The 25,087-nt window shown below is 52.4% G+C and overlaps 1 protein-coding gene across 1 annotated transcript in view; it reads right to left on the reverse strand.

Moving 5' to 3' along the window:
- Window positions 1–5,784: 5,784 nt before the first annotated feature.
- The window catches only part of SCN11A (sodium voltage-gated channel alpha subunit 11), a 117,246-nt gene continuing 97,943 nt past the window's right edge, over window positions 5,785–25,087 (reverse strand). The window contains exons 21-26 of the mRNA XM_089331376.1: window positions 24,380–24,649; window positions 23,760–23,813; window positions 20,025–20,166; window positions 14,936–15,036; window positions 10,573–10,843; window positions 5,785–7,698 (exon numbers count right to left, since the gene is read on the reverse strand). Coding sequence (XP_089187502.1) covers window positions 6,680–7,698; window positions 10,573–10,843; window positions 14,936–15,036; window positions 20,025–20,166; window positions 23,760–23,813; window positions 24,380–24,649 — 1,857 coding nt within the window. The 3' untranslated portion in view covers window positions 5,785–6,679. The remainder of the gene's footprint in view (window positions 7,699–10,572; window positions 10,844–14,935; window positions 15,037–20,024; window positions 20,167–23,759; window positions 23,814–24,379; window positions 24,650–25,087) is intronic.

Here is a 25,087-nt window from a genome sequence, read left to right on the forward strand (position 1 = left end):
CTCTGTGCCTGAGCACCACGTGCATTTTGCTCCTGTCACGTTCTGTGAGTATCAGGCGAGCTGCCCGACAGTTCTGTGGGCACTGCCTTCTTGTCTGATCAGGCCCGGGCAGGGCGTCCCTTTGCTTGATCAGGGACCGCAGGTGGGCGAGCCTTTTCCTGGGCCTCTGCTAGCCACCCCGGGGTGGCGGGAACTTCTTTCCACCTTCACTGCTAGCACGAGCCACCCAGAGCTTCACTGAGACCCCCTTTAGGCAGGACGCAGGTTTTCAAGTGTGGCACCTACAGTGACCTGTCGGTGTGACGGGCTCAGAGTCGGTGGTGAAGGAGCCATGCGTGTGGTCTGGCTCCAGAAGTGACGTTGCAGGTACTGGAAGGCTCAGAGCGTCGGAAGGGAGTGAAGCGACTCCCTTCTGGCCCGGCAGACTCGGGTTCTGCCTTCGCCTGCTTTCACACATGGAGTGTCCTGGGCTGGGGAGTGATGGAGACGAGGGAGGATGAATTAGCGCCTGGAAGCTCCCGGCCCTCTGCTGTTTGATTCGCACTGGGCTACCTAGGCACAAGTACTTGTCCAAAGGGAAGGGACAGTGCCCCTACTCCCTGCACCCGGTTCCAGCCAGTTTGCCTGGAGAAGTGAAGAGAATGGTCGAAAGATAGAGGCTCCGTCCAAACATCGGGGAGCCACGTGTGTGGGCAGAAGAGAGTCTGTAGGCCAGCACCGTGGCTCACTTGGCTAATCCTCCAACTGCGGTGCCAACACCCCGGGTTCTAGTCCCGGTTGGGGCGCCGGATTCTGTCCCGGTTGCCCCTCTTCCAGGCCAGCTCTCTGCTGTGGCCCGGGAGTGCAGTGGAGGATGGCCCAAGTGCTTGGGCCCTGCACCCCTGGGAGACCAGGAAAGGCACCTGGCTCCTGGCTTCGGATCGGCACAGCGCGCCGGCCGTAGCTTTCACTTGGGGGTGAACCAACGGAAGGAAGACCTTTCTCTCTGTCTCTAAAAAAAAAAAAATAAAATAAAATATAAAGAAGTGAGTCTGTTGAAAGTGGGGAGGGAGCAAGCCTCGCCCCGGTGCAGTCAAAGAACTCTGCAGCCACGCTGTATCTCCGGAGGAGAAGAAACGACGGTGGGAGATCTGCGGACGCTGCCGGGAACGCCCTGGACCCACCGCTCTCCGACGTCAACCAGCCTGTGCCTCTGTGTGCGGGGCAGGGTCGCCCAGTGGTCACAGCTCGAGATCAGGGCCGCTTGCTGCCCCTGCGGCCTTGAGAAGCCTTAGTGCCCCCACGCCTCGGTTTCTTATCTGTACATCGGTGGTTAGAAGTAGTTTCTACAGAAAAAAAAAAAAAAGGAAAAGAAGTAGTTTCTACAGGCCCAGTGCTGTGGTGCAGGGGGTAAAGTCACCGCCTGCAGCGCTGGCATCCCATATGGGTGCCGGTTTGAGTCCTGGCTGCTCCACTTCCAAACTAGTTCCCTGCTATGGCCTGGGAAAGCAGTGGAGGATGGCCCCAAGTCCTTGGGCCCTGCCCCCGCATGGGAGACCCGGAGGAAGCTCCTGGCTGCTGGCTTAGGATCTGTGCAGCTCTGGCCGTTGCGGCCCTTTCGGGGAGTGAACTGGTGGATGGAAGATTCTCTGTGTCTCTCTCTGTAACTCTGCCTTTCAAATAAATTACAAACAAAACAGCTTCTACGTGACACTGCAGTGGACGGTGATGCTGCTGACCCTGTCACCTGGCCAGAGTCAGGGCTCCGTGGGTGGCGGCCCTGCGTTCCCGCTGCCTCCCTGTCGCTCCTTGCACACCGAGGGGCAGGATTGCCCACTGAGTGACCCTGGAGGCTCTGTCTGGGTTGCCAGGCAACCAGCAATCTGGGCCCAACGGCTCTGCCTCCCGGAGCAGGAGGAGCGGTATAGGATTTCAACTTTCTCAAGGGCCTTGGGTGCTCGTAGCTGACATTTCCAAAACTGCTCCCTGCGACAGCTGGGTTCTGAGCCTGCGTTGTGATCAGGCAGGCTCTCCCTGGCCCTGTCAAAGCTGCAGGAGCAGGCGTGGTGGCCTCTGCTGGGACTTCCGGAGCTCCTGCCTGCTTAGGGTGGAAGCGGTGAGAGGAGGGCCGACCTCGTGCTGAGCGCGTTTCTCCCGCGACGCCTGCTCTGCGCCAGGACGGCCTGCCGTGGCATCGCCCTCACCCACCCCCACCGTCCTGCCGTGGCACTCGCCCTCACCCACCCCCCACCATCCTGCTGTGGCACTCGCCCTCACCCACCCCCCACCGTCCTGCCGTGGCATTGCCCTCACCCACCCCCCACCGTCCTGCCGTGGCATCACCCTCACCCACCCCCCTCCATGCCTGCCGTGGCACTCGCCCTCACCCACCCCCACCGTCCTGCCGTGGCATTGCCCTCACCCACCCCCACTGTCCTGCCGTGGCATCGCCCTCACCCACCCCCACTGTCCTGCTGTGGCACTCGCCCTTACCCACCCCCTTCATGCCTGCCGTGGCATCGCCCTCACCCACCCCCCACCGTCCTGTCGTGGCATCACCCTCACCCACCCCCCTCCATGCCTGCCGTGGCACTCGCCCTCACCCACCCCCCACCGTCCTGCCGTGGCATCACCCTCACCCACCCCCCTCCATGCCTGCCGTGGCACTCGCCCTCACCCACCCCCACCGTCCTGCCGTGGCATTGCCCTCACCCACCCCCACTGTCCTGCCGTGGCATCGCCCTCACCCACCCCCACTGTCCTGCCGTGGCATCGCCCTCACCCACCCCCACTGTCCTGCCGTGGCACTCGCCCTCACCCACCCCCACTGTCCTGCCGTGGCACTCGCCCTCACCCACCGCCCCTCTATGACTGCCGTGGCACTCGCCATTGCCCACCGCCCCTCCATCCCTGCCGTGGCATCGCCCTCACCCACCCCCTCCATCCCTGCCGTGGCATCGCCCTCCCCCACCCCCACTGTCCTGCCGTGGCATCGCCCTCACCCACCCCCACCATCCTGCCGTGGCACTCGCCCTCACCCACCCCCACTGTCCTGCCGTGGCACTCGCCCTCACCCACCGCCCCTCTATGACTGCCGTGGCACTCGCCATTGCCCACCGCCCTCCGTGCCTGCCTGCTGTGGCACTAGCCGTCACCCACGCCCCACCTCAGTCTTGGAACTGTCTCACTCGTCCTCTGCATCTCTAAGCCCGGCCCCCGAGCTGTTCCTGGCTCCGCCCAGGCCTGAGCGTGCTCGCTGCTGCCTGCGGCTGAGGACTGTGCCCGCAGCTTGTCCTAAGTCCCAGGCCCGCACAGACGCTGTCCCTCAGACCTGGAATCCAAACACTGCGATCTGACCATCCGGCCTTCTTCCCCCTACATGCGAAGGCAGAGTGGCCCTCCTCCCTGCTCAGAGCCTCTTCCCCCGGCCCGGGGTGAGGGTCCTCTGCTCTGTCCCGCCCTGCACGCCCTGGGCCGTTTGCTGTCCTCAGTGACTCAGACGCCTTCCGTGTGTCGCTGGTCCCGCAGTTCTAACCCGCTCTCTGGCATCTGAGGCTCTGCACCCACCGTCCCTTTCTGCTCCTCTGTTTACACTGGACGTGCAATGGGTCAACTCAACCTGCATGGTGCCTGAGCTACTCCCTCTACCTCAGATACTCTCCTAAAAAGCTCTACCTGTCAAAATCCAACAGAGAGGTGACGCTGGCATACGGCAGTGATTGTGCCGTATGGTGCCGTCGTCGCGCGAACGCTTGTCTAATTCTCTTCCAACAAGCGTGCGTGCTCGTGAGGTCAAGGACCACTGGTTAGAAGCATTCGTGCAGGGTTGCAGCACACTGCTCCCCAGAGCAGGGCCTGGCTTCCTGGGGGAAGACAGGGTCTGCTTCGTGAGCCTGTAGGGCTTTTCACTGTGGACACGCGGGGTGGCCCCGGGAGAAGCGCCCTGTCCCTCGGCATCCTGGATGCTTGCCCAGTGAGCAGCTCCTCTGCTGAGCCCGGGCTTCCTCGCACCCCTCCAGGGCACGGGTGAGTTAGCGCTTCCTGTGGCGGAGCCCTCCCCAGCCCCCGGCCCTCCCAGGGCCAGGCTCCCACGGACGCTGACAGCACTCAGCAGAGGGCGTCTGCTGCCACCTAGTGAAGGAAGCGGGACTCGACCTCACGCGAGCCCTGCAGACCCGGTGCTTCCCGGGGGAGGTGGCTCCAGGAAAGTGGTGGCTCCGGTGGCGGGTGCAGGTGGCGGTGGGGAGGCGGACGTCTGTGCACACAGCAGATCCTCCCCAAGCAAGGAGCAGCCCTGCTCGAGAGATGATCAGCCATCTTTTCAGAACTGGCGGGAGCCCGGGAGCCCTCAGAGGCCGTTCCCAGGGGAACTTGGCCATGACTGTAACACGGACGCTTTCCTTGGGACCCTCGAAGTCTTGCACGGAAGACCCTGGAGATTTCTTGGTCCTGGCCACCCCCTGCCCTTCCCCAGCAGGGCACAAAGGCTCACGCTGCACGAGGTGCCTCTCTGTGTGTCCCTCAGCCTCGCCAAGCCTCCGTTTCGTCACCTGAAAATGCAGCACCCCTTCCTCACTGGTTGCTCTGAGGTACAAATGCAGTTCTCCATGACCAGTGTGTAGTCAGCGCCTGCAGCCCAACAGCCCCAAGTAAACACGAGCTGATGCTGACACGAACCGTCTCAGCAGGGCTGCAGACACAAACCCACCAGGCTCGGTGCTGGGTCCCAGTGCGTCAAGCCTGGATCAGATCTCGCACACGGACAGGCCTGCACACTCAGCCCACCCCAGCACGGACGCCGTCCTGCTTTTCCTCTGCTGCACGGCGGGAGGCAGGTCAGAGGGTCAGACCTCAAGCTCCAGGCTGCTGGCAGGCACGTCAGCTCTTCCTGCCTTGGTGAGGCACAGAATTCCAGGGAGACTCCTGGGACGTTTCCCCACACTGAAGTTACCACAGTGTAGGTTCGTTGCCCCCAGCCTAGCCCCTCTGAGGATGAAAGGTAAGTGAATGCCTGGCTTGGCCCCTGGTCCCCTCCAGTTTCTGGGGAGTCCCGGGCTCCTCTGGGCCAAGCCCTTTAGATGGGCTTGGGTTTTTCTCTGGGTTGCAGAGTGCTGAACTCTACAAATGGCTAAGATCACTGGACAATCAGTGTGCACGTGGCTCCCAGGTGTGGCCAGCAGAGGCCTGTCTCCATCCCAGGGCCTCCATAGGTTTCCTTTTCTTTTTGAAAAGATGTATTTATTTATTTATTTATTTGAGAAGCAACACCATGGAGAGAGAGGCAGAGACAGATTTGGGGTCACTCCCCAAATGGCCGCAAAGGCCAGGGCAGGACCAGGCTGCAGCCAGGAGCCCGGAACTCTGGATCCCCCGGTGGCAGGGCCTCACGTACTGGGCTGGACTGTAAGTGGAGCTGCTGGGACTTGAACTGGCACCCATATGAGATGCTGGCATCGTGGGCACAGTGTAACCCCCTACACCTCAATGCCGGCCCTCAGTGAGTTTCACGTGGTGTGGGGGAGCCAGCTCCGGCCGGCTCTTGAGTGTCTTCCCAATTCCATGTCCAGGAAAAGCACGAAAGCAGATTGAAATCCGTCAGGATGAGAGTACTCACATCACAGAACTACAAAGCGAGACTTTGTTCAGAGAGTCAATTGTCACGCGCTTGTGAGGCACACCAGCGGCTCCGGTATTTAATTCTGAGCAAAGAACCATACTAAACCCCTACTTACACAACCACAGAACAAGAAGAAAATACTACTATACTAGCTTGAAAGAAATGAAAATTGAAAATGTCCTTTATTTTTCAATTTTTTTCCATTCTTTTCTAAAGATTTATTTGAAAGGCAGAATTTTGAAGAGAGAAAGAGAGAAGAGTGAGAAAGATCTTCCATTAGTTGATTCGCTTCCCAAATGGCCTCAATGACCAGGACTGGGCCGGACTGAAGCCAGGGGCCTGGAACTCCATCCAGGTCTCCCACAGGGGTGCAAGGGCCCAAGCACGTGGACCATGTTTGCTGCCTTTCTCAGATGCAGTAGCAGGGAGCTGGGTCAGAACTGGAGCAGCCAGGACTTGAACTGGTGTCCTGTGGGATGTTGGCATTGCGCTAGCAGCTTAACCTGCTGTGCCCCAAATGCTGACCCCTGGTTTTCAGATGTCCCCATAGCAGACTGTGGCTTATGAAAGAAAGAGTGGTAGCGGACAAGCCAAGATCTTTGCTTAGGTTTGAAATAACCCTAAAATACCCAGTGTTGGTAAATCCATCTGCAATAGGCCATTCGTTTAGCGGCATGTTTTGAACTCTCATTTAGCATGCAAAAGAACTGTGCGTGATAAACCACATATTTCCACGGACAAAAACATCAGAGATACTGAATGTGTCTAGAAACATACGCAAAACACAATCTAAAACTTTTACGTGTTTTTACCTATTATTTTGTTTCAATGAGTCTGAACTGTATGTCAATGCTAGCGTTAGTGTGTCCTCTCTAGCCCCTTCTAGAATCTTCCGTGGTAAAGCAGTGCCCGTGGCTAAGGGTCAGACAGCTTTATCTGAGACCTCTCTCTGCAGGAAGGATCTGAAGTGTGGCAGACACTCCGGAGGCTGGAACGGCCAGTTTCTCGGAGCCCAAGGTTTGTTCCTGCGCTGAGCTGCAAGCAAGGCTGTGAGGCTGTGAGGTAGGGAAGCAGGTGAGGGGCTCAGTCATAGTGGGCCTTGCCCTTGGCGACCTCGGCGCTGGGCAAGTCTCCGTTGCAGAGCATCTGGAGTGGGGGAGGGGGCCTGTCTTCCAAGGGGCACTTGGTCATCTTGGTCAGGTACTTTCGAAAGGCCTTCTGGATGACTGCGGCACCCCGCTCCTCCTCCTTCCTCTTGGTGGTGGTGACGATGGGCTCGTAGAGCTTCTTGAAAGGGTTTGCTTCCATGAACTTCTCCTCCATCATTGCTTTCATGCTGTCCGGGCAGCTGGAGTCGCCGAGCACCCTGGTGGTGAATGCAAAGAGAATGTCCAAGCAGTGGAGCCGGTCCCCGCTCACCATGGGCAAGTCCATCACTAGAAACTGGAATTTGTTCGGCTTTGCCACCCGCAGAGGCTCCGGCAGGGCATCGGCAAAGTCGGAAAGGGCAGAATAGGCGATGAACTGCGTTGCTTCTGGGTCAAACTTCTCCCACACTTCGTAGAATATTTCGAAGTCGTCCTCGCCCAGGGGGTCCTCACTCTCCTCCGTGGCCGTGTTGAAGTTCTCCAGGATCACGGCGATGTACATGTTGACCACGATGAGGAAGGAGATGATGATGTAGCTGACGAAGTAGGCGATGGCTATGGCCGGGAGGTAGCGGTTCCGGGAGGCGTTCTCCGCCTTCAGCATGGGGCTGAGCAGGGAGTCCCAGCCCGCGGACGTGGTGATCTGGAAGAGGCAGAGCATGCTCCTCACGAAGGTCCTGAAGTTGAAGATGTCGTCGACGCCGGGCTGCGGGCTGACGTCAGAGAAGCAGTTCATGCCGAGGATGGCGTAGATGAACATGACGAGGAAGAGGAGGAGCCCGATGTTGAACAGGGACGGGAGCGACATCATGAGCGCGAAGAGCAGCGTCCTGATGCCCCGGGCCGCCCGCACCAGCCTCAGGACGCGGCCGATGCGGGCCAGGCGCACGATCCGGAAGAGCGTCGGAGGGAAAGGAATGTGCTTCTGGTTCTCCAGGGCGGACACCATCGTGCCTGAGCACAAGGAGAAAGGGCAGCGGTCAGAGCGCCGCCAGCAGGCCCCGGGCCGCCCTGGCCGCCACGGGCCCCCTCAGAACCGCAGACCCTCGCCCTCCAGTCCTGCTAATGCATGCACAAAGCTGAGATTCTTGTTTGCCCACTTCAGGGAAAGCATCTACCTGTGCCTTAACCCGGAACATAATTCCGTGCGATTTAGGTGGATGTTGGGTGGGATACGGCGTCTGTTAAAGACCAGTTGTGTGAGTCATCCCCTGTACTTGCAGTACGCTAGCTACGTGGGGTTTGTAAAGCCACTCACGGGGAAACAAGTGGATAGCTGTCCGTATTTACTGACGATACGGTGTGGAATGCAAATGCAACGCATTGGAGTCTCCCAGATTGCACTGCCAGGAGAAACTCCTGCTGGACAAGTTTGACCGCAGCCTGAACTGCCCGTGGGAATGGTCAGCCTCCGACTTCAACGTTCGCTGAACCGTTTGAAGCTCTGCATCAGTGCAGGGCGCTCTGGAGGCAGCCTGGGATGGCAAGGCCAGCGCACTGGTCGAAGAGCCACAGCGTGCGCGGGCTGGACCAGGAGGGAAGTGTGGGCTGGACCAGGAGGGCAGAGCGGGCTGGACCAGGAGGGAAGTGCAGGCTGGACCAGGAGGGAAGTGCGGGCTGGACCAGGAGGGCAGCACAGCCTAGACCAGGAGGTCAGCACGGCCTAGACCAGGAGGTCAGCACGGGCTGGACCAGGAGGTCAGCATGGGCTGGACCAGGAGGGCAGCGCGGGCTGGACCAGGAGGGCAGTGTGGGGCTGCTCACCCTTAGGCTAAAACTGCCCTCGGGTCCCTAGTCGTCTGCATGCTCAGCCCAGGGACTCTGAGTTCCAGACTCACAAACACTGGGAGACTGCTGATCGGCAGGCACTCCATAAATGGCATCTCAAGCCGAACTTTGTGCAAACAACTGAATATTTGGCCTAAAATGTCTCCCTTTTCTCTCCTTGTCTGCTCTGCAGGCAAGTGATACAAGGATTTAAAGCAACTCACATGTTGGGCCAAGTATTCTAGAATGGCTGGAACCTGCTTGCCTTGTGTAGACATGGCCTGGTTCCTGCTCCTAAGGTCCTCTAAGGTCATTAGGAGTCCTGGCAGTGCGGCTCTGCCCTCCCTAATGACTGAAGAGAACGAGCTGACAAGACACTTGCCGGTGGCTCAGTGGTCCCACCACCTCAGTCGGGCAGTCGTCCCGCAGGACGTGACTTTGTCGCCAGCTCAGCACTGTCCGTCCTTTACGACCACCTCTCTCATAAATGCATCCTCGGTTAATCGAGCCCACAGTAACCCAGCCTCTCCGAGCTCCACTCTCCGTTCCGTGTGGTTGGCACACGGTGAACTCCTAGCGAAAGACTCGCTCCCGCTGCCACCGCTGTGTGCTCTAAAACCTAAGAAGGAGCCGGCAGAAGTGCCGAGCCAAAGTGCGGGTGGCGGCTGTCCCCCAGAGGCATCCACAGTCCTGCCCATGGGGAGAGGAGGACCGGGCCTCATGTGCGGATTTTCTCGTCCACTGGAGCAAACGCTGTCGAGGACAGAAGGCAGAGACACTGCCACGCGCTGCCCGGGTTCTGGCACTTCCTGGAAAGAGCTGTGGACGTCCTCTGTCTATCAGAGAAAGAGCTCGTGGGCGCTCAGAGGGCTGCCCCGGCTCATCCTGGCGCCGTCTGCTGCTGTCCGCCTCCCCAGCATGTGTGGTTGGGTCTGACTCCTACGGATTAAAGGCCGACTTAGCTACAAGTATGCAGAAGGACCCACTGCTAAACTGCATCTGTGTCACCTCACGGCCCAGGAACAAGAGTGGAGACCTGCAGCCCGGATGTGTTCTCTGGACATCTGCATAGCTGCGGCTGCAACAGGACCAAAATGCTTGATCCAGCCCATCTGTTTGGTCACCCGTCTGAGCCTGCACAAAAGCGTGCATTGTGAAATCCGTTTTCTTTGTCTTCGTTGCTTTTTTGAACTATGAGAAGGGCTCATGGACAGCTTTATGTGATTACAAAAAGTCAACTGAATACATTAGTTAGAGTCAGACTTTAAAAACCCAGAGTAAATTCTTATGGCTTAGCCATAAAGAATTTAATTTCACAGTTGATTTATGTGTGTGTTTTACAAAAAAGGCACCTGGCAGTAACCATCTTTGTTTTCTCTTTCTCTTTCCGTAAGCCTTCCGATGATCTTGCCTATGGTGGGGAGATACACTGATGACAGGGTGAGGCTGGTGGGCGATGAGGTCAACGGAGTAGAGACAAGGGCAGCTCGTAAAGGGGCTGCGTCCACACGGGACGCAAGTGGACAGAGGCGCTGCCAGCCACAGACACACTCTTGGAAGCGCAACCTCAGATGGGCCTTGGGGCCTAGACAGCACATGAGGAATGCACTCCAACACCACAGGGACACAGTTGAATCTGGCATCCGTGCGGGTTTTGCAGTAAGGAGAAACAAGGCCACCAACTGTCAAATCCTTAAAACTATAAAATGCTCCTTCGAGCTTACAGTTGCACAGGAAAGGTAGAAGCGTGGGTCTAAAACCCGGATAAATCATATACCACCACAAAAACTTCCAGGTCATCTTAGTTTTGCCAGCTCCCCTGAGCAAATCACCCACCTAATTGTTTAGTTCAATGTTGTAGACAGTCAGGGGAAGGAAACTATTCTCTCGTTCCTAGCAGCTTCCTGCGAGAACGGCATTAGTGCACCTGTCTTTCTGTGCGGGAATCGCCTGAAGCCTGAATGCTGCTTGGAGGATGGTCTGGAAGTGCTTCCAAATGACCGGTTTCCAAGTTTGCTTTTGGAGGTCGATGGAAGCCCCGAGGCTGAGATTTTTACTTACTGACAATAGACAGAACCACGACCACACCATCAAATAAGTTCCAGCCATTGGTGAAGTAGTACTGCCTCAAAGCAAAGACTTTGACGAGACACTCTGCCGTGAAGATGACCACGAAGGCGACGTTGAGGTAGTCCAGGACGGCCGTCATGGCTCGAGACTGCTCGGTCGTCTCCATCATCATGCTGACCATGTTCAGGACGATGAGGAGGATGATGATGATGTCAAACACTTGGCTTGTGACTAAGTCGAACACGAGACCTTGACATTTGTTCTGAGGGAAACACAGAGAGAAATAACAGGTCATTCGGAGTGGGAAGAAGGGTGCCACGCACACTGAGAGGCGCGTCAAACACGCGCCTGCTCTTTCCCAACGAAGCGGTTCCTTAGGAACTGCACATCCTTTCCAGCGGGCAGGAAGCGCTTGTAGAGCCCTGGGCCGCTGTGCAGACTTCTGTTTAAACTTCATCAGATAACTGGCGTGAAGCGCTTGGGCTTACAGCTTTAATGCCATTTTAAAACAAAAAATATTAGCAAAGCCTTAGTGACAAAATAACTTCGATGTGAAGGATAATGCTATTGGGCTGAATTAAAACAGCTCATGTTGGATTATGTCATAAAAGTGATGAACTTGGTGGCTGCACTTCATCTGCTTGTCCTGCAGTCACTCCAGTGCAGAGAACACCTGCTCACACGGGACACCGCAGAAAACGTCAGTCACGTCCCTGAGGCTCCATCGGCCAGGTTGGCTCCTCAGAGCTTATCCTTAACCAAAACTCTTAATTTCAAGCAACTCTTTTTTTTTTTTTTTTTTTTTTGTAGTCAAGCAATTCTTGAATGCCAGTTTTCTAATTTTTGTTCATTTGAAGATAAATAGATAAATGGGCTTCTTATTAAGTGACTATTAAAAATGGAAACAAAAATCTGATTATATTATTGTTGATGAAATTGTACGCTGGTTTCTATATGGATGGCCACACTGTTCCCTAAATTTGTATGGCTGACGGTTCTGGCACAAGTTCTGATTTGACTCTGTGTGCCTGATCCACCATGTGCGGTGAAAGGACTCAATTATTTCATGGTTTTCTTTACTGTAACTGCTGTGAAGCACTGCTTAGTGAAAACTGTCCTTAAACACAAACTCCCACACTTGAGTCACTGGCGTTCTCGAGTGCATGCGTGGTTTCATAATACCTGCACATATCGGGTTATTTTATATCACCCAGTCAAAGTATGCATACCCTGGTCTGCACAGAGAATGCAGGGACCTGTAAGCCACATCTTTCGGCCCCAGGGACCTGTCATGGTAACCCAGGCCGCAGATGATGCTGCCTCCTGGTGACAACCGGGGATGAAGATGTAGCACACAGCTGAAGAGCTAGTGTGCAGTAGAAGGAAAGCAGTCGGGTGCTGAGCGTGGGGCTGACGCTTCCTCTCATCGTTGGTCACTGACTGCGTTTAAGCGGCAGAGACCAGAGGATGGGGAACTCCGAGGAGGTCTGAGCTCTGTCCTGAACATGTTCAGTCTGCACTACCAGGAGGGCGTCCAGGGGCCGTGAGCAGAAGCAGCGCAGGGGCAGGAGTGAGGCGTGGCGGTCAGAGGTCAGTGGCATCAGTGCTAATATGGATTAAAACCATGAGCGTGAACATCAGCACTCGGAAGACCAGGGGCCAATGGGAGGACACGGGCAGGGACGCTGCATGTAAGTTGGTGACGTCCGAATCCTGCGCTGGGTGCTCCAAGGCTTTTGGTAAGAAGCCTGGAGAAGTCACCGGACGGTCAGGTGCACTGCCCATGTGAGGACGCGCCTGGGAAGTCAGGTGGGAGAGGAGAAGAGGGACAGAGAGTGAGGGGAGCCAAGTGCGGGAGGCGGCTGTAGAGGTCATTGTAACTCCGGGACAGAGGGGACTAGAAGCGTAAGTGACCTAAGAGGCAGATGGCCCAGAAGCATTCTCTGTGACGGACAGTTACCCCTAGCGTCAGACCCAGTGAGGAAGCCACCCCGCAGGGACGTGTGGATGATTCTAAATCCCCTGACTGTGGCTGGAAATGAAATGGATGAATGTTCAGGTTAAAACAGCTGGATTTTCCTGCCTGAGAAATTGCTATTCATTTGTTGCAAAGGTCAAAAAAGAGTATTTCGATTTGAGAGATTAAAAAGTAAGTCCGTGGTGTGTGTAAAGGGCTGACAGTTGACTGGACGTCTTAGCTCAGACGTAGCGGTGTCTGGCGATAAGGTGTTGGATTGGCGTCCACTAATACTGCTCTCCAGACGGAATGGGGACGTCGAGACACAGGTGCAGCGTTCGCTGCCAGATTGCCTTGTCTATCAGAATGATTGACTGGGAGCTGCAGTCACACCGCGGGGTCTGTGACTCGGTACCCACGCCCCGTGAGAAACCTGCTGTAACGCACACTGGGGTGACGCGGGGCCTGGCTTCCCTGCGCTAACGGAGTCCGCGCCCAGGGTAAGGTCGCTCCTTGCGGATCCGCAGGGCCGGGGCGCTGTGACTGGCACGGCCATGGGCGGCACTGCTTGGAAGTGTGTCTTTTGAGTCTTCAGTTCTAGCCCTAGAGCCTACTGCTGTTGAGTCGGAGGCTGATAACAAAAACACCCTCGGGCCGGGTGCCACCGAGTGCTGAGAGCTGCGGTGGACCAAGCTTCGCTCCCCTGGGCCTGGTGCTTGAAGGGCAGCCCCAGTCCCCCGCCTGCTGCTGGCGGAAAACCCCTCTCCCGGATGCCGCCCGACTCTCCAGCCTCCACCCGCTCGGCCTGCCCTGGCAGCTGCCAACGGGGGACCCGGATTCAGAACTTGTGCACATACATGTGCTGTCTTGGGGATGGAGTCCAGCCACAAATTTATCTGTTTCAGATAGACCTGATACACACAGGGGATTCATCTTGTATACCTTATACACACAGGTAATTCTATATAACATTTTTAGTGCATCTCGGTTTTTTATGGAGGAAATTATTTTTCAAAATGTATTTCATTTATTGCTGTTTAAAGCCTCATCAGTTTGGAGTAAGAATAATTGTCCAGATTTATGGGATACAGTGTGACACCTCAGTGCAAGTATACGATGTGCACTGCTCAGCCAGGTTAACCAGCATTTCCCCGCTCATCACTGCACTGAGACTGGAGCCCCAGGCTCCCTCCTCCCGTCGCCCAGAAAACATGCAACAGGTTGTCGTGCACTACAGTCACCCCACTAGGAACGGAACCTTCTATCCAGCTCCAATTTGGGGCCTGTTATCCAATCCCCCCTCCCCCATGAGCCTCTAGTAATTGCTAGTCTACGCTCAGATGGAGTTTCTTCAACATCCACTTCTGGGGGGAACTATGCAGTATCTCTGTTTGGCTCATTTCACTCAGTATTATGTCTTCCATTTATATTCATTTTGCTGCAAATGACAGGGTTTCATTTTTCACAGCCGAATAATAGTCCACGTGTGTGCAGACGTTTTCTTTATCCACACCTGATCTCATGTGGTTCACATGCAGCCAGATGTGGAATTTTCTACTTGTGATGTCGTGTTGGTGCTCAGAAAATTGTGGGCTTTGGAGCACTTGGGATTTCAGATCATCATGTTTAATCTGTGCCTGATGATTTAATTCTCTCACATGTGTATTTAACCTTCCTCCCTCTCACTTGGACTGCACGCTCCTAGCCAAGTGCTGCTCCTGGCTTTCCCTGTAGCACCTGATAAGGCAGGGCTCAGAGAAGAAATCAACAAACCATGGCCCACAGGACAAACCCAACCAACCACCTGTTTCTGCATCGCTCATGACCTAGGGTGAGTTTTATATTTTTAAATGCTTGGGGAGGAAAAATCAGACGATGAAGCCAATGTCATGGCACATGAAATGACGTGAGACCCCCGCTTTCCGTGTCTTACTCTCCGTGGCTCTATTTGTGCCACGGTGGCAGAGCTGAGGCAGCGGCAGGGACCACGGCTGGCTAAGCCAAGACTTAACTCTCTGGTCCTTCACAGGAAAAACAAAACTGCCAGCCCTGCTCCACCAAGTTCGTCACAAACACTGGTAACGGGGAATGAGCTGTATCAGCTCAGCCACTCACACCAGTTAAGGTGGTGAAAGACGCTGCGAACGCATCTTGACTGCTCGAGTCCCAGCTGCTGTGCCCGCTTCCTGCAGTGGGTGCACACAGCGCCTTCGTCAGCACCCCGCAAGCACACTGCATGGCTGCCTAGGCTCTTACCACCGACCCTTAACACCTGAATGCTGGAGTGCATCTGGGATGTTGTGAGCTCTCAGTGCCTGCAAACCAAAGTCCCAAGAGAAAGGCACGGCAGAAATCCAGGTTACTCAGAACCACCCATTCAATGCAGGTTGCTCTCACCAGAGGCCTTGGGATGGGCTTTTGGGGTTTTTTGGTTCCTAATTTTTTCATGGCATTATAGTACTTCTTCTGTTCTTCGGTCATAAAGATGTCTTGGCCACCTAAGTATAGGGAGAAGACAAGAGATTGCCTTGATTTTGGGGCTAAGTTCTGAAATTTAGAAGCAACTTCAAGTTTACATTGCATTTCTGTCAACAGTCCTTACAATTCCAACGGAAGCACAAGAAGTTGGACCCTAGGGAGAGCTAGAAGGAAACAGTTTTAAAGTTAAGGAACAAGAGAGAAATAAGGTTATATTTACTAGTTGTATACCACTTTTTACAACGTAAATATCACAAATTCATTGCAAATATTCACAGAATCTTTATAAAAACTGAATATGTTTTATGTTGCATAAATCAAACTGCAATGCAATAAAAATAGAAATTGGTAACAAAAATTTAGACAAAATCCCATAATGTGGCAATTAAATTCTCCTAAAATGATACATTGACACTACCAAATGAGGTTTCACAAAATCTACTCAGAGTCATTTCCAGAAAAGGAAACCCATAGTTTCAATTATTTTCATTACTGAGCAAGAAAGAAACAGAAAAAAGACTTGGATTTTCAGTGTTTGGAAATGAATGGACAAGCTGTTTAGAAATGCTGTGTAAAGTAAACAGAATTCTTCTAGAAGCACAGCTGAACCTGAACACAGTGAGAAAAATCTCCAGGGTCTGAGAGCGGAGAGGCCCAGCGACGGAGCCGGGGCGAGGGTTTGCACAGCAGCAGGGCACTGCCTGCGATGTCCTCATTCCTCTCAGGGCCTGGGTTCGAGTCCCGGCTCTGCTCCTGCTGTCTGCCAATGGAGGCCTTGGCTGGCAGCAGCTGATGGCTCAAGCAGTCGGGTCCCTGCCATCCACTGCGGACCTGGGTTGAGTTCCTGGCTCCAGGCTCCCGGCCCAGGCCCGGTGTTGTGGGTGTCTGGGGAGTGAAGCAGTGAATGGGAGGGCTCTGTCTCTGTCTACTCGAGTGAGGAATTAGCTGCAAAGCCACAGCTGGCATGAGAGGCACCTGCTGATCTCTACGAGCTGGAATCTCGAGCACTAGCGACTGTGAGAGTTACTAACCGTCAGGAAGCAAAGGGAAGGGGCTGGGCAGAGGAGGGAGGCACAGGTGTCCCCGCAAGCATCTGGTGCCTCTTGGTGCCCACTGACAGGACGAGGAAGAAAACAACATGTGTCCACAGCAATGCATGACACCCAGGGAACTGGCTCTGCCTTTTTTTTTTTTTTTTTTTTTTTTTTTTTTGACAGGCAGAGTGGACAGTGAGAGAGAGAGACAGAGAGAAAGGTCTTCCTTTGCCGTTGGTTCACCCTCCAATGGCTGCCGCGGCCGGCGCATCACACTGATCCAAAGGCAGGCTGGCTCTGCCTTGATTTCGAGTAGAACACTAGGCTGGCCTGACAGCCTGTGACTCCAGGTCTGTCTTGATGAGAATTCAGGGTCTGAATTTACTACGCCAGTATGCACCAACAGTATACAGCCTGGGAGTTAACAGGTTGTTTTGGGATGCTGGGCATAACCATGTCTCCCAGGAATCAGACTTGTCATGATAGTACTAAGACTGCTATTCTGAGACTACAGACTGTGTGAGAGAAAGACAGTGACCGACTGCAGGAAGTCTTACTATTACCATCCGCTGTGCCCTTGAGGACCAGGTTTCTCAATGTGGAAAGAGGAGAGAGATGGATCAGAGGAGTGGCTGACTGACAACTTGGAAGCACTGAACCTGAGCCGTCAGAATGCCCGTTTTCACACCGTGTTTCCGGGTAGTCCTGAGTTTGAGGCAGCTCCCTCTACTGGGGAGGCCTGGAAGCAGCGGCAAGGAGCGTGGCGGACTACGGCCTGCAAGGACCTGACTCCAGACCCGGGCAGCAGGCAGCCTGCGCCTGGTGTATCCGGTCCTGCCGGCGAGTAACAGAGCTGTCACATAGGAGGACCTCATTAGATCCTGACTTGAATCAAAACAAATGAAAATTTAATAAAAATAAATACAACAGAGAATTCATAAATAAATCTAAGAAAATTAAAGGCTCAGGGGAAACTGAACATGGATTTTAGTATTTGATGAATTCAAAGAAAAATTTTTTAGATGTGACAATGTAATTATGGTTTTTTTAAAATTATTTATTTGCAAAGGACAGTGGTAGAGAAGGAGACAGACAGATAGACAGACACACAGACACACACCTTCCATCTACCGGTTCATTCCTCAAATGCCCACATCAGCTGGTGTTGGGCCAGGCAGAACCCAGGAGCCCAAAACTCCAAGTCTCCCACACAGGTTGCAGGGACCCAGATATTTGAGCCATCGTCTGCTCTCTCCCAGATACATTAGCAGGAAGTTGGATCAGAAGCAGAATGGCCGGGACTCCAGCCAGGCACTCTGATATGGGATGCTGGCTTCACAGGCGCCTTAACCCTGGGTATGAGGCCCACCGCTGTGGGAATGTCTAAAAAGAGACAGATGCTGGCATATTTATGAAGGAAATGATGTGAGACTGTAGTCTATGTACGTTTATTTGCTCCATTAAAAAATAGGGTTGAGTAAGCGTGTAGATGACACAAGGACATTCTTCAGTCAATAAGATGTGGTGCTAGGTGCTGGGTGTCTATACCTTTGTGCATGTTAACAAAAGTCAAACAGACGGGTGCTGCGGGCTGATCGGCATCTGATGGAAGCTCGGATCTGACATCCAAGTTGTCAGTGTGGATTACAATCCAGACGCGCGTCCCAGAGGTGATTCACACTTCTGGTGCAGAACTGAGACAGCCGCCTAATGACAGCAAACGAAGGCTGGCTGAAAACGAGGTTCATTTCGTGTAAATCACAAGAGCTCAACACAGAAGTAGCGAAGTCTTAGAGCTAAGGGCGCGTATTTAGCCATATGACTCTGGGACGAGAAATGCTCAGGTCATGAATATGAGAAAAGCAGTCAAAAAGAGTGAGATGCAGTGACTTAAAAGCACTAATATCTGTAAATCAAAACATCATCAAGAAAATATAAGAACAACAAATGCTGGTGAGGCTGTGGGGAAAAAGGCACCTTAATCCACTGTTGATGGGAATGAAACTGGTGCAGCCACGGTGGAAGTCACATGGAGGTCCCTCAGAAATCTGAACATGGACCTACCATACGACCCAGCCATCCTCCTGGGAATTTACCCAGTGGAAATGAAATCAGCACACGAAAGCATTATCTGCACCCCATGTTTATTGCATCTCAATTTGTAATGGCTAAGATATGGGATCAACCCAAATGTCCATCAACTGTAGACTGAATAAAGAATCATGGGATATGTGCACCATGGACTATTACACAGTGGTAAAAAAAAATATTAAAATCCTGCCATTTGCAACAAAATGGATGCAACTGGAAAACATTCTATTTAGTGAAATAAGCCAGTCCCCAAAGGACAAATACCATACGTTCTCCCTGACCTGTGGTAACTAACAGAGCACCCAAAAGGTAATCTATAGAAATGAAACAGACACTTTGAGACGCAGTGACTTTGAGCAGCCCTTGTCTCGACTGTTGAGGAACAGGTGAACAGGTGAACAGGTGTTTTTTGTTTGTTTGTTTTTGTTTTTTGCTTACTATTTGTTGAACTCTTTACTTAGTATAGAGTCAATCTTCTGTGTTGAAAGTTAATTGAAAACAGATCTCAGTAAAAAAAAATAAGAATGCGAATAGCAGAGGGAGGAGAAAGGGTGGGAGTGCAGGTGGGAGGGCGGGTTGGGTGGGAAGAATCACTCTGTCCCTAAAGTTGTGTTTATGAAATGCATGAAGTTTGTATACCTTAAATAAAAGGTTTCTGGGAAAACAATTTTTAAAACGAAACATAAATACCAAAGAAAATATAAGAAGCAAGTCACCACTTGGACTTAGTATAAAAAATGCATAAGAAAATGGTGGCAACCCCAGTCTTAACAATGAACTTCAGGCAGAAAGAAACAGTTCTTGAGAAAGAAATACTCACGGCCTGTAAGCTGCGGGAAAATGTGTAGCCTCACTAACAAGCAGACAAATAAGTACAGAACCACGAGAGAACGCCTTTTCCCATCAGCTATAAAGGAGAATAGCAATGCTAACAGCCAGAATGATGAATTTCACAGCATGTCTTTAGTGCCTTACGTGCTCTCATTCTAGGAACTACTCCTGACTAAATAAACAGAAAAATCCTGAAAATAATTGGATTGTTTTAGAAGGGCAGGAAATTTGGAAATGACCTGAATGTGTAAACAGAGGGGAAGCCGCAGGATGAATGTGGGATAGAATTCAGCCGTGAGTGTTCTTCAGGCAGAGATGATGTTATGACACAGATTATAGATAGTGAGCCCACAACGTACTGAATTAAAAATAAAAGGGACTCCCAGCCAGGTAAAAGGAATACATATTTGGCTAGAAAGTAACTGGATGGCATTCTGCCAAAATGCCCAGCAATGCCGTCCAAAGTGGTTATCATTTGGTGGTCACTGGAGGGCGATTTCGTTTTCCACATTTACTGCTAAGGTCCTGAGGACTTCAGAATCAGCAAAGAAGCCTCTTCACATGACACTGTGTGGGGAAAACCCTCCCTAGTTCCTCCTCCTCCCCAGCCACCTTCCTTCCAAGTAGGTTCAATAGACCCGCTGAGGCTGGGTGTTGGGTGCCAGGACACAAGTTTGCTGGAAGAGGAGGGCCATCATCTTTACTGTAGGTAGACAAGTGGGATGCCCTTAAATCTGACCATGATGTCACAAATGCTAATCCTGGTAGCTGCTATTCTGCTAAGGGCCACTCAGTATCAGGCTTAATCACAACAGCAGTGTTCACTGAGTAAAGGGTAGGCAGAGAGTAAAACAACGACTTAATAAACCCCGGATGCTCGCAGGGCCCTCCCAACCTTATCCTGGAGGCTCTCCGCCCAGCAGAGGCAGCGGCTCCTTCTTCGTCTCCACGCAGATCCAGTTGCTTTGCACAGCTGTTCAGACCAGAACTGTGTTCCATCAAAGTCCTTGGAGAATGGAGGTGAAATTACCAAGTCAGGACAACCCACATACTTATCTTTCTCTGCTGTTGGTTGAAGTTGTCAATAATAACACCGATAAAGAGGTTCAGACTGAAGAATGAGCCAAAGATGATAAAAATTATGAAGTAGATGTACATACACGAATTCGCCTCGAACACCGGCTGTACGTCTTTCTGTTGGGAGTTTTCAATGGAAGAAAAAGAGAATTACTGGAGGGAAGAACGAGCCGTCCTCACTGCTTACAACCGAAGGGGCTCAGCATGCCATTAACCACACAATCTCTTTGGCACAGATCCAGGCCCTGGGGGAGCTGCTCTTCCGTTTCCCAGCTCAGTCTGGGTGATCACCTAGAGACCCAGAGGCAGCTGCCCCAGCTGGAGGCTGGGCGTTTGTTTGTTTGGTAAATGATGGGGAACCACTGAGGGTCTGTAAGAAGGAGGAGCGGCACAGTCTCTTGGACGTTTGAGAAAGTCCACAGGATGTCTCTGGATATGCAACTAGAAGGAGCCAGACTGGATTGTGGCCACCACAGAAGCAGCACATTGACCTTGGGCAGAAGTGATTAAACTACTAACCACTGAGCTGTGGCCGCCTTCCTACAGAGTCTACTGTTCTACGCAGTTGGTGATCATGGCCTTTCACTGCTGAATTCCTAGCGGCTAGCGTACCTTCCAATACATGGAGTTTCAGTGAGCACAGAATGAATGTGTGAGTGAATGAATGAATGAGTCAGTAAATGATAAAGCTCCCGCCAGAATTTCCCAGCTGAAGGCACAGTCAAGAGCATCTGAGACCCTGTTTGTCCAGGTTCTTTCCACTGCGACTGGCCTTAGTGCTTTAGGGTAGTAGTGAGAGGAGTCCCCTCCCCCGATCACAGTCGGAGAAGCGAGTGTTGACAGCTCTGCCATCTGCTGAAGGCGTTTACGATACTTGTTAGCCAACATCTTCCACACAGACTGGTGAGACAGAGCTAGCTATTAAAAACCATTGCTTTCCCCTTTCGACTGGAAGATACCTGACCAGGTCACAGCTGGCTTGAGGCTGTCCATTTCTTTGAATGGAAGATGGACATTAGTATAGAAACCATGTGATGGAAGGAAGGCTCTGCTCTTCAGCGTCTGGCATTTGAAATAAGATTACGCAGCAGGCTAACAGACCTGCAAGTCAGGTTATCGCCATGAGGTAAAAGAATGTCTACATACCTTTACGTTCATCATGTACTTCAAGAACTTTGTGGAAAACAGAATTAAAATAAAAGCTTACTTCACTATGAAAAATTTCCATGTGAGGGTTCTTCAAGAAGTTCAGAGGTAATTTGTATTATGAGCAAACTTCATGGTTTCAAAAAATATTTTACACCAAAGTAAGCTTATTGTTTAATTCCATATTCCAGGAACTCTGTTTTTATTTTAGTTTTTAAGTGTATTGATTTCATTTTATCTGAAAGGCAAAGACACAAAGAGAGAGACAGGCACAGAGAGGTTTTCCATCTGCTGGTTCACTCCTCAAATGGCCTGCCACCGCCAGGGCTGGACCAGGCTGCAACCAGGAGCCCATAACTCAGTGCAAGTCTTCAGCCTGGGTGGGCCCAAGTACTTGAGCTATCACCTGCTACGTCTCAGGGTGCAGAGAGCTGGATTGGAAGGGGAGGAGGTAGGACTCAAGAGGTGCTCCGATAGGATGCATCAGTACCCCAAGTGGCAAATGTCTGCCCCTCACAGATGTTTGAAATACCGCCATACATTGGTTCAGAGGAAGAGGGAACGACAAAAGCTCACCTCATTTGTCCCGAGAGAGTTTTGTGGGGGAGAAAACAGAGATAGAGAAAACTGGAACCCTAAGATGCACATCCTGATTCTCTGTTTGTTCCTAGAGGGCACGTGGGGTCCAGCAAATTGAGGGGGACATGGATGGCAAAGGAAGTGCTCTTGCTTCAGTCCTGCACTCCGTGGGGAAGCTGCTGCTGGGACCGCGTGGGGGACACCGGGCAAGCGGCCTTGCTCCAGGACATGGAGTTGGAGCTAAGGCCTTGCCACAGGGTCCCTTCTAGCAAGCGATGGGAATAGACTCTGGGCCAGGGGCCGCCCGCGTAGGTGACGTGGCAGAAGGAGCTGAAGGAGACATGGCTCGTGGTGTCACTGGTCACAGCTGCAGTATCTGAAACCACCAGAAAGCTCTGTGTCACGCACACAAGGGCTTCGTGCTAGAAACCAGGATCCATCAGCTGGCTTGGACCAGTGCCAGCACGAGCCCAGGTACCCCTCCCTCACCTCCGCTCAACTATCGCTCACTGTGGGAGCGTAGGTAACTCAAACACCTACCACACATCTACGAAAGCTTCTCCCGCCCCCATCTCCACCTCAAGGCTGATGAGTGCCCAAGGCAAAACTGGGTGAAGGTCATGTACTCAAAAAGAAAAAATCAGTGCATTGATGGGGCTGGGGCTGTGGGTAGCGGGTAAAGCCTCCGCCTGCAGCGCCGCATCCCACATGGGCACCGGTTCAAGTCCCGGCTGCTCCACTTCCGATCCAGTTCTCTGCTATTGCCTGAGAAAGCAGTAGAAGATGCCCAAGTTCTTGGGCCTCAGCACCTATGTGGGAGACCTGGAAGAAGCTCTGGCTCCTGGCTTCGGATCAGCTCAGCTCCAACCGTTGCAGCCAATTGGGGAGTGAACCAGCGGATGGAAAACCTCTCTCCCTCTCTCTGCCTCTGCTTTTCAAATAAAATAAATAAATCTTAAAAAAAAAGAAATCGGTGCAATGATACTTTTAGAATAGTTCCCTTGCTATAAATTGTAATTACAGAATGATATTATACATATAATGTATGATTATGCAACTATATTCTCTCTATAAATATTATAATACAAATTATAAGTGTTATAAAGTTAAGTATACACCATTCGCTTTGCCTTTCCAGAAACTTAACATTGCTAGCAAGAGCTCAGACTTAAGCAAATCCAGGGTTGTTGCTATGTGTCTTCCACACAGTAACTCATTCTGCCTGCCTATACATTGATAATGGGAAACTAGGAGGATCATAAGGACTAGCTCCCATTCCTCAGTGCCCTGCCCTTATCAGCTCTGTTGACGCTACGGCTCACTTGTGTCGAATGCTGACAGCATGTCAGGCAGCAGCTCTGCAGACTCCCAGTGCGAGCACACACATGTGCTAGGATGGGAAAACTCAACAGATTTCCTGCGATTCCATTTCTGACTCTACATTTGCCTCCTCTACGCCTGGGCAAGTTCCTTCCTTTCTAGCCCTCAATGTCTCGTCTGAGAAATAGAAACAGAGCGAACTGCTGAATATCCTCCGCCTTTGGGACTCCACGATGACCGTGTGGCAGGACTCAACGGCTGGAAATCACCAGGAGCTCGGCGCAGGGAGCCTGCAGCCACAGCAGTCTCTCTCGTTTGAATTTAATCCAGTCTCGTGGTTTTCTCTAAGACAAGTCATCTGTGAAATCTGGCTTCTGCCTGTCCACCTATTTGGAGAAGAGGTGAGAAACAAATAAAAGCACCCTGGCTTCTGGCTCTACCTCCTACAGCTCCCTTGGTCACCATGGAGACCACGACTAGACCTTGGAGACACACACAAGTGCTTTTAATCAGGTAGTGGCTTTTCTCATAGTTCTCGCCCGAGGGAAATGAGGCCGAGAACCCTGGCTGCTGAAACTGTGGGGCAGGAAGCTCTTGATTGTTCACACACTCACGGTGCCCCCGAGTTAACCCTAGCACTCTGCAACACCGAGGGACAGACTCACATCTCGGGAATCAACCGCAGCATACATAATCTCCATCCAGCCCTTATACGTTGCCTGCAACCAAAGCAGAGACACACGGATGTGACAGCTGACATGTCCACCACAGACACACGCCATGCAGAACGCCAGCCCAGCATGCAAACGCAGAGCAGGGGAGGCCCAACGTGCCGGGAAGACCTGCTTCTACAAAATGGCAGTAGAAGGGGATGCGAGCTTGAGTGTCTTGGACTTCTCTCTTTCATTTTCACAAGTTAAAAAGTTTAAAAACCAAAGAAATGTCTGACTTCAAAGTTGTTTGAAAAGCTGTGGCCCAATATCTGTTTGTTCTGCCTGAGATGTGGCAACTGCTTAAAAGGATGACCTGGAGGGCCAGCAAGGCACCACACAAGACAGAGTGTGATGTCTGAGTAATTACAGGGACGCCACTTGGGCAGCGAGATTCAGTAAGCAACAAAGTCGGGGATGCTCAGGACAGTTCCAGAAGGCCTTGGCTCCCCCTGGAGGAACTAAGATTTGGTCCTGTTATCTCAATGGAGTCCTTGCATTTTTATTAGTTAAAAATGATTTGTAATTCTTAACAGTTTCTTTTTCCCAGTCAAAAACATACCTATCATACTTACCACCTGCAGCAGAGCGAGGTAAGCTTGCCCCACATTGTCAAAGTTGACTTCTGGGTTGACCCAAGAGAAGTTGTCAGTTTGGCATTGGTTTCTATATGTAATGATGGTGTGATTTGTAAACAAATTTGGATCTGTTTTATTAATGCATTTTCCAAACTTTCCAGAAAAGAAGTTTACTCCCACGATACAAAATATGAGCCAGAAAATGAGGCAGACAAGCAAAACATTCAGAATGGCAGGTATGGCACCTATGAGAGCGTTCACCACCACCTTAAGGAAACAACAAAGGAAGAAAAATGGGCAGGACGCACCAAGTCATGATCTTCCCAGGGCAAGCCTGACAGGCAGGGCTGGATGTCTCCTGCTCCCACCCCGTGCCCGGCCCTGCCCTCAGCTCCCGTTGATGAGGGTGTCAGATAGGGGACACTTGCCCTGGGCTTCCGCTTCCTGTATCTCCTGCCCCCACCCCGTGCCCAGCCCTGCCCTCAGCTCCCGTTGATGAGGGTGTCAGAGTCTTAGGGGACACTTGCCCTGGGCTTCCGAAGGGAAGCCAGAGCCCATCTTAGCCATCACAGAAGCTGTTAGGATGGTAACTCTATCCTAGACATGCCTTTCCCTCTCAAACTCCATGCACTGGGCCGAGAAGGGGAAAGACCAGGAAGATCCTGGTGACTGAGGACGGCGCGCCCAGAAGGGCAGCCCACCTCT

This window comes from Oryctolagus cuniculus, chromosome 4, assembly GCF_051225735.1.
Source record: "Oryctolagus cuniculus isolate XC-2025 breed Fujian yellow rabbit chromosome 4, ASM5122573v1, whole genome shotgun sequence".
Classification (NCBI taxonomy): domain Eukaryota; kingdom Metazoa; phylum Chordata; class Mammalia; order Lagomorpha; family Leporidae; genus Oryctolagus; species Oryctolagus cuniculus.